The following is a 14,731-nucleotide window of genomic DNA, read 5'->3' on the forward strand; positions in this document are numbered from 1 at the left end:
TACAAGAAACTCATCCTAACAGTTTCAGCATAGCTTGTTTCTATTCATTTTCTTCCCTGTATAAGTATTATTTCAAACACATAAATGCATTCTTTCTTCTCTTACACTGCAAAAATAAGCTAAAGTTGTCAATGAAATAAGCCCTCCCACATAAGAGACTTGAATCAAGTGGCTTCAGATTGTCTGAAATTGTGTTAGAAGTATAGCCAGCATTGATGGGGATAGCACAATGTTTCATTTTTATTTAAAATTTTGCTCTTTGGACTGGCAAATTTAAAGATTAGCTACCTGGAATTTGCAATTTCAAAAGCACTGAAATTAGTCTGCTTTAATTCTGTGTATTTGTGTATATGCAACATGCATATAGGCAGACAACGTGCAAACCTGGCTTGGTTCTGCTATATGGCTCATATTCGTGTTCCAGAGCACACACTATCATTTTCATTATCCGGTGTACAGCACTGCTATCCAATCGGAGATTGAGTGGACCCACGATGAGGCTTTTCGTAGACATCTCCTGAACATTTCCAAAATCTTCACTCTTTACTGAAGAAAGGTCTTGCTGATTCCCAGAAACTACAAGAAGTTATATAAATAATAACAAATTACACCAAACAACCAGACAAAATTCTGTCATCTACTTTTGTTTCAAATCCTGTGATCGCAGACTTACCATACACAAAATACAACAATGCAAACTGAACACATTAATATACTATGATTGTCTTAACATATTCTTTAAACAAAGACTGTTCCTTTCTGATGCTGAACAAACAGGACAAGTTTTTGCCTCAACAGCAGACACAGTATAACCTAGTCAATGAGGGACCTTTTTATATTATGCCTGTATCTTTCAAGCCTGGGATTCTTTAACAATATCCAAACTTTTTGTGGAAACTTCACCCCAGGTGCCAGTGACAGCTGTGCTGTTCAACACTTTTTAAACCAGACTGACAATTGAAGATAAACCCTTCCTTCCATTCAGTGATGAGGTAAAGCATGGGCAGGGAGAATGAAAACTTCTTTAATCATCATGTCTCAGACAATTTTTTATAAAGGACCACCACAAGGATAAAAGGGTTGTTAAGTCTCTGCATCAAAAGATCTATAACCTCTGCGTTCAAAATAGCTACTAGCATACCAATTGAAGTTAAAACTATCATTTTTCTGATATAAATGTAGGATAATGAAGTAGACCAAAATCACACATTCAGTGTATAGAGGCAATCTGTCAGCTATAAAACAGTACGTTTACATTTCTCTTAACATGTTTCATTTGAAATTCTTCAGTTAAATTATGCAAATTTCAGATACTTAAGTTTTCCTGTTGCATATGGCTTGTAAAAAAAAAAAATACCTTCACCCCTCAAACACTTAGTTTGCAAAATTTCACTTTTTTTCTCTGATAACTCATAATTTTGGAAGTGTCTTCATTGCTTTGGTAAAAGCACTAAATATTTAATGTCTTGCAAACCATGACAAATCAACAGTGACAAAATAAGCATCAAGATTAAATGGATTTTCAAACCATTTACTAAGAAAAAAATCTGTGATTTTTTATCAGCATTTCTTCTGATTCTATCTTGTATCCAGTTCAGATGAACACTATCAGTAAACATAACACACAAAAAAAAAAAAAGCCAAAAGGCTTGAAAAGTAGTAATAGCCTAGTTTTTCAATTAAAAAAAAAACTCACACTTAACTGCTTGTATATGAATAATATACTGAAGTGACAGACAAACCGATTTATGGAAAAGCTACATTTATTTATAAATGAGTGCAAAAGAACAAGAGTAGAAATTCCATCAGTTCTGTGGAAGTCAGTGCTTACAGGTTGCTTTTTAAGCTTCACAGATGCATACAGGAAAATCAGGTTACCAACCACTGGGTATTCAGCCCCTCCATAAACCTTTCGTCTAATTCTAGTTGACAAAAAGCTTAAAATCAGAGTGCTGCAAAATAAACACACCACCAAAATGGATAGATACGCATTATAAACAAAGTAACTTCAAAATTACACTCTGTTAGGTCTGTAGGTCATGCAAACCAGTAATCAATGAAACTGATATACTACACAACATTTCAGTGAAATATTGAAATGCAAAGCAAAAAATAGAAAAATGAAGTTAGAGGGGAAAGACAGGAAGAATTTAAAAATAAAACTACTGTACATGACTCACTATCTTGTTTTTATTCAAAATACTAAAAGTCATTTATACATTTCTATAAGTGACAGATGAAACTCCTGAGGTTAATGTTATCCAGGAGGTACTTGTGGTTTAATCAGTAATTGTATGCTTCAGAAAAGGTTAAAGGGGCAAAGGAGGTGTCAAACCAAAATTGCCTCGATAGATAAAAATCTTACAATCACAGTAACTGCCTCCCTATAATGTAAGCTGTGTTGTTTTTTTAGGGGAAAAATGGCATGCACTAATTGTAACTAAAAACATACTTAATGTCAAATAGAAATAGTTAAATGTATTAAAAAGTATTTGTTTAGAAGCTTAAACCATATATTGAAATGTAGTAAGATTTATATTGTTATCAGAATTCTGAAGTATCTGTATATTCATTTTAAATGAGATAACTTACATTTGTTATTTGTTAATTATTTGTTCATGTTCTATTTACTAATTACCTACTTGGTGTTCAATGTGGAAAATCATTTAGAATACAACTAACACAAAATATCATCTGCTTTTCTGAGAAACAAATGTATTTGAAAACTTACGGTTTAAAGTGCTTAATTCTATAGATACAGCCAATATTTAAACTATTAATATAAAATTAACTACCCTATTCCTTTATGTGGTCAAACAGCTGAAATTATAGGAACAACACTGAAATAAAAGCACCCAGGAAGGCTTGATAGGAAGCCAAGCTACATTTTTTGAGGTGTTTTCCTAGTGACTGATGCAGAAAATACATATCAAGTCCCTGAGAAAGGAAACTAGAAGAAACAAAAGAGAAACTAAGAAGAAGAAAGCAGTCTGGTCTTGAGCTAAAAATAAGAGCTTTTAAGTTGAGCAATTTCTGTAAAAAGTTAGTTACAGTCAGGAATAGTTATGTTTTAAGATTCCTTGTGTGTTCAGAAAAATACAGCAAAATATTACATATAATCAAATTTTCCTCATAATCAAATATCTATGCATATACAAATTTCAATACCAAAAGTCAAAGATATGATGTTTATCCTGGTCTTCAACTTCTCTACATAAAAGTACTGTGTGCATGTAAGTGGTTATTTCTTTATTAAAAACAGAAATACACTGCAGTAGAAGCTTGACTTCACGTATATTTTCTCAGCTTTAAATCACACGCATGGTAAGCAGACAGGAAAGCCTCAGGGCTGGGAAAGAACTGTTAAATTACCTAGTCTATCCCTCAACTATCGAAAGCAATGGCATCACTTATTTCTGTTTGCAAGCTTCAAATGATCCATCTTCTAGCCAAATCGGAAATTTCTTTCCTACTCGTTTTATATTAAAGATGTAATTAATCCCAAAATCAAAACCATTAAGACCTCAGACTTCTCTTAAAAGATAAATACAGACATAAAAATGAGCAAAAAAGCTTCTGATGAATTGAGCAAGAAAAAAAGTTCAGTCAAGAAACAGCTAGAAGTTCCCAGACATCCATAGAGATGGTATTCATGGTAATAAGTAGACAGGTGGGGAAGAAAACATTACTTAGCCAGGAGGACTGCACAACAGCAGCTGTAGATGACAATCTCCCCAGGGGTGGAAGAATCACACTGCAATTAATTTTAAGAACACAGATATATGTATGTATATATACACATACATACATATATATATATATCTTATTGACATATTAACTCCTCTTTTTTTTGTGACACAAAAGTAGACACTTACTGCATCGAACCTACTGTATTGCCTCAGATTTAGAAGGTAGTTTATTTTTAAGTCATTTTTGAGACTTCTATAACAAATATCTGGGTTTGTATGGTTTAGACTATTATTTGCTTACAAAAATATTTGGGATATTTATATTTAAAGATTATTTCTCCCCAACATCAGCTCTGCAACCATAAATGCCACCTTCACCTATACTTTCAGATCAGTAATTCTAAAGGTATAATTCTCTCTTCCTTACATTTTCTTCACAGGAGAAAACGAGACCACTCTTCATCTTCTGTATCACGTGGATGATCAACATAATTCCAGGGTTCTCAAAACATTTATTTTCTGAAGTCAGTAATAATAGTAACTTTTTTAAAAGACATCATACTTCATGAACTTTACCACTGCTACATGAAAATTATTTTCAGTTTAGCCACTGACTGTAAAAGATCTCAATTACTTAAGCAGAAAAGAAAGAACATCAATAAATCATCAATAAACAAAACAGCTAAACACATTGATGCAGATGAAACCATTTTAACTATGAACCTGATGGCAAATCTAAGGTAAGTTAGAGGACAGCTGGTCAAGGACCAGCTCTGTCTGAAGAGTCTTTGTTTCTATTATTTAACAGGGTAAACAAAGAAAAAAGGTACCTTTGCCACCAGTGCTTTCCATTGTGTACAAGTAATCCATGTAGAAAGCCCCAAACCTCTGCATTCCAGCTATCTCTGTGTACGTCTCCTACCAACAAAGCAAAGCAAACAAAGAAAATGTTGTATAAGGAAAGAATCTTGAGATTACCAACTGATAGGCTGGTATGAGAGAGATATATTCGTGTTTGGATTTGTGCATCAACACACGGAAAGGCTTATCAAAACAAAGGACAGAGGTTATCCCAAAGAATTCACCTTTCCGATAGGTAATGTAACTTCTATTTGAGGCCACACAAAGGCACATCCATAATTCCAGCAGACACACTGACCAATTCATCAATAACATCTAGTTAATTAGTACCTTTAATGGAGTAAATATTCTTCACTTGACCTCTTGCATCCAACATATCTGCCTAATTAACGACATTCAAAACTGAAGCTCATTTATTCTAATTTTTTTATGGAATATGGTGTTTTTATCTTCAAACAGTAGTAATCTGAGCAAGACTTTATGTCATCACCAAGATTTATATGTAAGCTATTCCATTACTACACTTGGAATTTGCTTCCCTACTTGCCAAACGATAGGCAAATCATAAAAGCACAGAAGGCAGCTCAAGTAAATCTTAGAACTATGGACACCATTTGAGTATGTATGAGTGCTTGTCGTTTCAGTAATTAATTTCACTTTAAGGGAGTCTTCATGGTTAGACTTCATCAGTAGTATTAAAAAGTGGAAAAAAATAAATTTAACAGAAAATAGATATATTCAAAATAGTAAATGGCTTTGCCAGTACAATTACACAGAGCACTTAACAGCACCTATGAGAACACCTGGAAAGGACCACCTTGGTCACTGCATACAGTCTTTAAAAGTCACAGTCAGGGAATAAAATTTTAATGCACAAGTTACAACACAGACTATTCATGACTGAAAAGTTGTCTCTATCAAAGGCAGAATTAGCAAGGCTCCTAAGTAGAAGAATGTAAGAACACATAAGAATACAGTATCCAAGAATATGGCACTCACTGACAATAAAATTAAAAAGTTGCCAGATCTGTTTTCCAGGAAAGACTTTCTCAGTTTGAAAACCACAAAATAATCGTTTGGTTTAAACAAGTATATGTCAGTAAGCTCAACCTTTTGACAGCATTTCTGCCCTATCTTTGTGTTGTTGTGTTATGTTTTTTTTCCCCCCGTAGATGTTTTGTAGTTAGCACTTTTGAAAACAATGCCATTAGATTTAGGTTTCAGGATAGGAGGGGTTTTGAGGTTTCTTTTGGACATATTTTTGTTGCCTTTTTTTTTTTCTGAACACAAATAGGTTTTTTGGCTATCTGCAAAGTAAGATTCAGCTGAACATGACCAAGTGAAGCAAATCAGTCTTCTAAGAGTACACATCCAAAAATCATTAGAGATTCATTAGAGAGCATTAGAAAATATTTTTGAAAGAAACAAAGTAATTCGCTGACCTTATGATGAGCTGCATCCAATATAAATTCTGCACGGATACTATTATTTTCTGGACTTCTGTAATCAAATAGTGAATTGGTAAGGTACGTCATCCCTTTTGCACTCAGATTTTCTCCACAATTAAAGAAGTAGGCCTCCTTCATCAAGTAGTCAAACATAATAACAAGGCAAGGGAGGAAAAAAAAGTCAGGTTAACAGCAGTTTCAATTCTGTCATAACACAATAATGACATGTCAGTCTATCAAGAGAATATGGAAGAGGACACCTCTGCTCCACTCACATATTTCATCATGAATAAACCTAAGGCAATTAAAATAATTTTGGTTAAGTAACACTGATGTTCCTGTCCACTCCCACCCCATTTTTAGGTTAATAGAAACAGCCTGGGCTAATTATGTACAACTAGTAATACAGAACACATACCAGCTTTGTTTTAGCATGAATTTTAGGTCATTGTTGCTCTGAAATCTGCTCCATCCTTTTAACTGTACATTATCTTGTCACTCCATATTCTATTTCTCTGACTGACCAGTGCCTTTCACATGCTTCACCTATTCTGTTCATAATAAGTAGTTATCTCAATGTATGACCCACTTGCTACTTGAATGTTCCTCTTTCTTCACCTGGGGTTTTTACATGCTTTGTTCTCCGCATCCTAAATCCTCTGCCCTTCTAAAATCAACACAACCTTACACCAGGAGTTATTCCTTCAAACAGGGAATATGTGAGAGACTGATTTTTGCCAAGTAACTAACCTTAAACAAGAGTATTGAACCAAGGAGCCAGTGGTTCAGCTATCTAGCAACACCAGTATATGATGACACATCTGCCCTTCCAGTCATTCTCCATCAGTGAAACCAACACAACAGGTTCACGGAAAAAGGAGATGAAGGGGTCAATTGAAGGAGCCACCAGACTTGACAGGAACGAAAAGGGAAAGGGAGAGAGGATCCCGGGCACTCACAACAAGGAGAGAGCCAGAGGAGAGTTGCAAAAACACAACCGAGGGAATTAAGTTCCTCTTGTAGTTCCACTACAAGCGGTAGTAGAGCAACATGGCCAATATCCAGAACTTCCCAAAGGACCACCGGGGAAAATCCTCCCAAAAATCAGGACATACACTTTCACCCAACTTACCCAATCGATACCTCACTGAGTTGGGAGTAAGGACTGTGTGGGAGACCATGTCAAAGGCCTTGCTTAAGTCAACACACATCCTGAATATGGCTGTCAGTTCTTCCTCAGGCAGCTAGCTACTTGGCCATGTAAGCACAGCCCACTACCAGGTAACGGGTTCCTCTTCTGCAGTTTTTGCATGCTGCAGGTTTTGATATGCTTCATATTTTATTTGTATTTTAGTACTGTCAGGAGTTTTTATGTTCATCCATGCTAGACTTCGGCCACACTTTTTTTTTTTTGCACATCAGAACGAGCTTCTTGTGCTTGAAGAATGCTGTCCTTGAAACTCAACCAGGTTTCTTAAGTCTCTTTGCCCATTAGAGCACTATTCCACAGGATCCTGCCAAAACCTGCTCTTCTAAATCCAAAGGACACCAGTCTACTGTTCATCTTGCTCACTTTACTCATAATTTAAAACTTCACTATCTCATCGTTCCTGCAGGCAAGGCTGCCATTCACTGTCAAATCCCCAGCCAGGTCTTCCTTGTCTGTAACAAGGTTGGCAGAGCATCTCTTACAGATGGCTTATCCTTGTCCCCCCAGACTGTTCTTCTGGCAAACCCTCTAACTACTGGTTACAGCATACCAGTTATATATTGTGTCCCACCACACCTCTGTATTCCCAACAATATCGTGTTCTACAGCTACGTAAGGATACCTAATCCTTAGTTTTTTCTTCTGATTCATGTATTTGTGTACAAACACTTTAGAATGGATGACAAACCATACTGCTCTCACAGGGAAAGTACAAGAATATGACCCAACAAACCATATCACAGTATCTATTTTCTAAATAACAGTATCTTTTTCTTAATCTACATTTGCTTTATATTGTTTTTGATATTCTTGGTTTTTCTCCTTAAAATACTAAGAATTTACAGAGAACTCATCATACTAACAGGTCTGTAGTTGGCTGATTTTGCTTAGATGTAGTTCTCCACTGCAATATGGCACCGTTTTACCTATAGCTCAACTAAAAATCCCTACTATTAAATTTACAATTTCATACATCAGTTCACTAAATTTTTAAGAGTAGTTCATATGAATACCCAAGCTTGTCTTACTAAGCAATTTAAGTCTTGCTTCTACCTAAAATTCAGTAACTAATACTCCTTTTCACTTCACACCATCAATGCTATTGAAAAATAAGGCAACATACTTGTTCACTATTTGAGTTACACCTCTATTATCCTTAGTGTATCACATTCCTATTTCCTCCCCTCTGAACTTCTGTTGATTTAAGTACTTTCAAAAACTTCTGTGATTTAATTTCCTATACAGAATCAAAGTATGAAAACATATATAATAATGGGGGGGAGAAGTGGGGTTGTCAAAAAAAGAAAAATCTTATGTTTCGTAGCTTCTCACTCTTAGATGTTTGTCATCTTTTCAACCCTCAGGATAAGGCATTGAGTTCTATATTCCAGTGACACATCTAAAAACCTTATTCACAATTAATAACACCAGTGTTTCCAACTCTGGCACCCAAATATTTTAATGAAGCATACCATTAACTGCTGTATTCAACAAGTCAACTAATATTGTAATATACTCACTTCATCATTCCTATTCATGTTCTCTTCAAAGTCTTTAATTCCCATAATTCCTTTAAGGCACATGGCTTGGCAGCCAACAAAACCTATTTGGCAATCAAAGAAACGTTCACCTTTCATAAGGACCTAGGGGGGGGGGAAAAAATGTGGTATTTTGAAGAATTCCAGTCCATGAGAAACAGAAAAGATGAAAAAAGTGAACTAGAGTATATTCACATTTATATTTTAAGTGCTTAAATGAACAGCAAGTTAACCAAACAGGATGTATATCAAGTCTCTAAATTTCTAGTGCTATGGTGGTCAGATACCAAAGCAACCCCTTGTTCCTACCTATGTGATTTTTACACATAAACACATCTAATATAGCAGAATATGAAAACCAGTAATAAAGTAATTCAATATATTTTGTCTTAGAAATTATTTACTGCAGTATTTATAATAAAAAAAGTCGACAAGAAATTACCTCAACTGTGGTTCCTTCTTGTTCCCAGCATATAACTTCTTTGGATTTTACTTTCTGAGGGCTGTAATAACTACTTTCAGCTTGCATTTCAGTAAGCTACAAAACAATAGGATAAACACTTTATAAAAGTCAATATTAGTATTAAACAGCAGTAATGTCATTAATATACAGAACTGATGAGGACAAATTAAACTATGGCCAAAATTTATTAACAAGCAGGAAACAGGTGCAGTTCAACAGCTGTAACACATTATCCATATTAAAACTTCTCATATTCAACTTCTGGTTGAAGTATGCCATAACAAAAAGTTTTAAATCCACTACAGAACTTTTAGTTTGCTTATCTAAAGAGAAACTATGTGAAAAGATGAAACAGATACGCAGCTACATTATTAACGTGGTATCAAATTAGTTTGTAAATTGCTGTAAAAATCCATAAATATATTATTTATTCTTCCCAGCAAAAAATTAAACGGCATGACAATATTAAGGAAGTGTTTTGAATTGCAATCATACTTATTTTTGTTTCTTGTCATGGCAATTCAGAGAAACATGCATTCATATTTCTTGCATGATTACAATATAAAAATTTAAAGTGCTAATACACATGCTCTCTGCTTAAGAAGCATACAACCTGGAGCTAAAAGAAAGGGAGAAGTCAGGTAACAAAATTCAAGACTCTTTTGCATTAAAAAAAAAAGCTTATTTTTATGTTGAACAGCTTAAATAGTTCTAATTTTTATATAAAATATCCACAAGCTCTCATTATTATTTTTGAGACTTGATACACATGGTTGTTGTTTCAAAGTAAAATTTTGTAATCCAAATGTCCATGAAAATTGGATTTAAAAAAAATCACTGATCACCCTTCAGCTGTGTGCAATTATTGTAGAGGAAAAGCAATTAATTGATTAAAAGAACTCAGACATTACAAGAATCATTTTCACCATTATTAGAAAATGCAACATTTAATTTGGCATGATTTTTAGCTGGAATGATATCAACTGTTCAGAATGCTAATGCAGAAACTTGACCTTATTTTTTAACCAAAATATGAACCACAAATTAATTCCATACATTCTTTGCATGCAAGTAGAACAATGAATTCTGTTTTCCTCCTAACTGTCACCATATTCGTCTCATACTTCACATTTAAAATTTATAGAATTTAAGATGTTATATTTTAAGCAGTTTTTATCACTTCCTAATATAAAATGCACAAGCTTGCCAAAGAAACATTAGGAAAGCTCAATCCAGCAAATTCTGTTCAAAAAAATGTTCCTATTGTTTTAACAAGTTTTCTCACATGCAGAAAGAGTGCATAAAGCTAACACTGTATGACAAAGCACAAAAGAAAGACCAATCTGACCCATGATAATGAGAATTTTGAGATTTTTTTAGTGGTGTCCCAGAGATTTAATTAAAGGCAGAAGAATTATTCTACATCATTTATTTTTAGCCTTTTTTCTTTTCTTTTCCTTTTTTTTTTTTTAATGAAGACTGAGGCAGATTGCCAAAAGAACATTACTGAATGTTTGCTGGTGCTTCACATCCTCAACTTTTGCAACTAAGTTTACCAGGAAACTAAAAGCTTAAAACATGAACAGAATACTTGCAACTGTCGAAGTTGCCTGCTTCATCTTTTCTGCCAGCTGCTGAGGAGCTAAATGCCCTGCTATGCCAACAAACAAAAATAGCTAAGAGAAAGTAGCCATGGAGCCCCTCAAAGCACTACACCTTTTGCACAGCTGGCAAGCCAAACAGGCAAAAGAACAGGAGGTTCTGATGATACTGAGCATATAAAGCAGGCACATAAACATTATCTAAGGGTTACGAAAGTATTGCACTTCATCCAAAAGTCTCAAAGGCATGTATTGAAAGTATTCTACAAAATCAGAACCTTAATTTCTAATTTCTGTCAGTGTATTTAAGTACCTTGTTTTAACTCTATATTCCCTTCTGCAAGCACAAAGTATTAGAAAAGCCCAACAACTACTTAGAGATTTGATTAGAGCAAAAAATAATTTCAATTGAATTCCTATTTGCACATATTAGAAGAAAAAAAGGAAAACATTCATGCACAAGCTCTAGAAGCTAAAACTCTCTTATTACTAAATGCATTTATACAAACATCACATGAATAGAATACTGCAATAAATTTTCACAAAAAGACTTTTAAGCTTCTCCCTTCAAAAATATTCATCTAGGTATATTAACTGGATTCTCTTTTTCCTTTTAAGATTAAAATGTTTGCAGTTAAATTCTGCCTCAAATAGCAAACCAAACCACCTAATTATGATGTGAAAAACTTTCAGCATTCCTCACACCCTTTTTTGTTATTCCATCCATGTTCCTTGTCTCAAATCAAACAGTAGACACATTCATACAGTCTTCGTGCACTTTCACAACAAATCAATGCACTCATACTATATGACACAGAAATCCTTACCTTAAAAGTCACTGTTGCCTTTGTACAGTAGAATCCAATTGAAATAATAGGATCCTTGAGGGACTGAGACTTCTGCTGATGGAGCGTTGTTCCATCATCGATTCCACCAGAATTGTTTTCTTCATCATCATAACTCACAATGGCAGGAACAAAAGACCAGGCCCAAGAAACCCATCCTTGCTGCTGATCATCATCTTGATGCAGATAAGGATCTTGATTGATATACTGTGTAGGATACTGCATCACCGAGCCCGTTTCATCTTCTGTACCTTTTAATACAAGAGCTAAGTCAAATTTCAAATCAAACATTCTTTAAAGCTTATTTATTATAGTCAAAAGCATAGCATGCAAAATTTATCTGATGATATTGCCATAATGATATTTGGTGTACAGAGATAAAACATACATTTAGAAATAAAAAATTTCTACTTAAGCTTCCAAATGCTTGTTTACTTCACTAACGTTTTTCCTCTTCGCAATAATTTTATCATTTGCTGTGACAGCAGAATTTGTCTTCTATACCACACGCTTTCAAGAGTTCATCCATTAATGCCCTTCTGAAGTTGCAAATTAAATCCTACTAAATAATGATGTATTACCATCTTTTAGTTTTCAATTTTGAAATGAAATAGTAAAAGACTTCAGTTGAAAAAGCCATGTCAAGGAAAGTGTAGATACAGCACAGCTCCAAAAATAAGGTTGAAAACCTCCTTGAAGTCAGCTGAAAAAGTAGTGGAAGATGCAGGTTTATCTGCATTCTGCAAAAAGCACAAGTATAGCACCTATAAATCAATAAGCCAAATATAGGTTTTCTGTGAAAAAAATATTAAAGGTAGCATACAGAACACTACAGGGATTTCTCCCAAGATTCATGATCCGAATGGGTAACACTGTGCACAGCACAGTTAATTTAGGCTATTTGGTTTCATCATCATTCTTATGGGACTCCAGAGAGGTATTAACTACTTTAGAGTTACCATACGGAGTGAATGATGTAGTACTGTTCCCTCAGGGAAATAACATTGGACATAGTATTAAATAGAACGGAGATAGACATATTCCATTCCTATTTCCTCGTTTTTAACTCAGAGGACTCACTCCTACAAGCTTCAGAGCTTTTAGTCTTCAAATTAGAGTAAGGATCGACAGGTACACAAATTATCTGGACAGTGGGAGGACAGGAAACATAAAAAACTATCACAAGAATCCCCTGCAAATGCTTGGAGGCATCTCTGAAGGGTGAAGGAAGCTTCCTTACCCCTCTCCTTAAAAATATTTTCAGATATCAGATCTAAATCTAAACATAAATCTTGAACTACAGGAAATACAGAAAGGGTACACAAAGTCTTGGAAACGGCCAAGAGCCAGGGCTGTAAGTATATAATTATACGTTTTATAATATATATTTAGTCTGTGTAGTCATATTACATATGACTACATGTAATATGTAGTCATATTACATCGTATAGTTCTATTAACTCATCATTTAGATAATCTCTTGCCGCAGTATGTGTACAACAGTAAAAAAGACGCCAAATACAAGTTTGTTTTTATAATATATTGTAATATTTTAGAAGCCATTCAATAAGACAGAACAGCAGATAGACTAAAATAGTTGTATCTATATAACACGAGACAGAAGATGTAAGAGGAGGACACACCTAGCTTCTATCACGAACTTACAATTACCACAATCGTTATGCAATCAGCCAAAATGCAGACAAACACACCGAGAAAGCAACCCACAACATCCTGTAAACACCTCAAAGCATAATTATAATCTATATTCCTTTATGATACTATGATACATAATGCACGAAAAAGTATGTACATAGAGTCTCTGTGGTTTTAACTCTGCTAACTACTACATCAACTGCAAATATATGTGACTAAAATATAATGACAAAAACCCTATTTTAATTCAAGGTTAAGGGTGCACAGTAATATCTTTTTCCTATTCAATAATAATAATAAATTGGTAAAACTGAAATGTCGGGATACTTTGAGCAAAAGAGTTGAGCTACAGCCCTAAAACACCAGTTTTGCCTTTCACAAGCAGGCCTTGAAGGCAAGAATCCTCACGCTACCCTACGTTGCGATGCTGCATCACCACCTGCTTTCAAGCAAGAGAAGCCTCCAGAAAAGGCATCAAAGCAAAAACACCATGAGACAGATGGAGAGAAAGGAGGAATAAATCAAACCAGCACAAAATATTTGTTAGGAAAAACAAAAAAAATAAAGCCAAGGCTTGTAATAGAGAGAGATGAGATGACAAAATGAGTGGTATATTTGGATAATTCAAGCTCTCCTTGAGTTTCTTGCAGATATTTTTTTTATAACTCTGTTAGAAACAGTAAATTTTGTAAAGCTTCATAACAAAAGAAACAGAACATAAATCAGAAAAAAAACTCATCCTTGCAGAATTTATACTAGTCTTATAACTATATTATACAATGTTAGCAGAACACATTTTGCCAACTTTTTTCTAATGCTTCTCAATCAGCACTGCAATTCATAGGACACCTACACATTCCTAATTTTTCTACAATATACAAATTATTTGAGTAAGACGCCTCAAGTATACTTTGAGGGCCTGAAGTACTAAAGAAGATGTCCTGGTTTTGGATGGGATGTAGTTAACTGACTTCACAGAGGCTTGTATAATGCTAGTTTTTGGATTTTTGATGAAAATAGCAGTGGAAACACTTCCAAGTTCAGTTGTTGCAAGGTCTTTTGGGCTTCTCCCAGCAGGGAGGCTGGAACAGCTGATCCAAATGGACCAAAATGAAAATCCATATCATGCTCAGCCATAAAAGCTGGTAGGAGGAGGAAGAGGAGATGTTCCAAGTGACAGTGTTTGTCTTCCCAAAAAACTGTTACATGGGATGAACCTTGCTGTCCTGGACATGGCTTAACATCTGCCTGCCGATGGAAGTAACAAATGAATTCTTGGTTTTGCTTTGCTTGTAAGCACGGCTTTTGCTTTACCTCTTAATCTCACACTTTTACAATTTATTTTTCTCTCCCCCATCCCACCTGGGGAGAGAGAGGGAGCCACTGTGTGGTGCTGAGCTGCTGCCTGCTGGGGTTATGC

The 14,731-nt window shown here is 34.8% G+C and overlaps 1 protein-coding gene across 8 annotated transcripts in view; it reads right to left on the minus strand.

The window, feature by feature from the left end:
• The window catches only part of VPS13B (vacuolar protein sorting 13 homolog B), a 465,257-nt gene that overhangs the window by 386,200 nt on the left and 64,326 nt on the right, over positions 1–14,731 (minus strand). For all 8 annotated transcript variants that reach the window (XM_072034434.1, XM_038173544.2, XM_072034433.1 and 5 more), the window contains 6 exons: positions 11,638–11,906; positions 9,189–9,284; positions 8,729–8,851; positions 5,993–6,130; positions 4,520–4,607; positions 385–576 (listed from right to left, as the gene is read on the minus strand). In XM_072034434.1, the coding sequence (XP_071890535.1) occupies positions 385–576; positions 4,520–4,607; positions 5,993–6,130; positions 8,729–8,851; positions 9,189–9,284; positions 11,638–11,906 (906 nt within the window). The remainder of the gene's footprint in view (positions 1–384; positions 577–4,519; positions 4,608–5,992; positions 6,131–8,728; positions 8,852–9,188; positions 9,285–11,637; positions 11,907–14,731) is intronic.

Source organism: Anas platyrhynchos, chromosome 2 (assembly GCF_047663525.1).
Source record: "Anas platyrhynchos isolate ZD024472 breed Pekin duck chromosome 2, IASCAAS_PekinDuck_T2T, whole genome shotgun sequence".
NCBI lineage: Eukaryota > Metazoa > Chordata > Aves > Anseriformes > Anatidae > Anas > Anas platyrhynchos.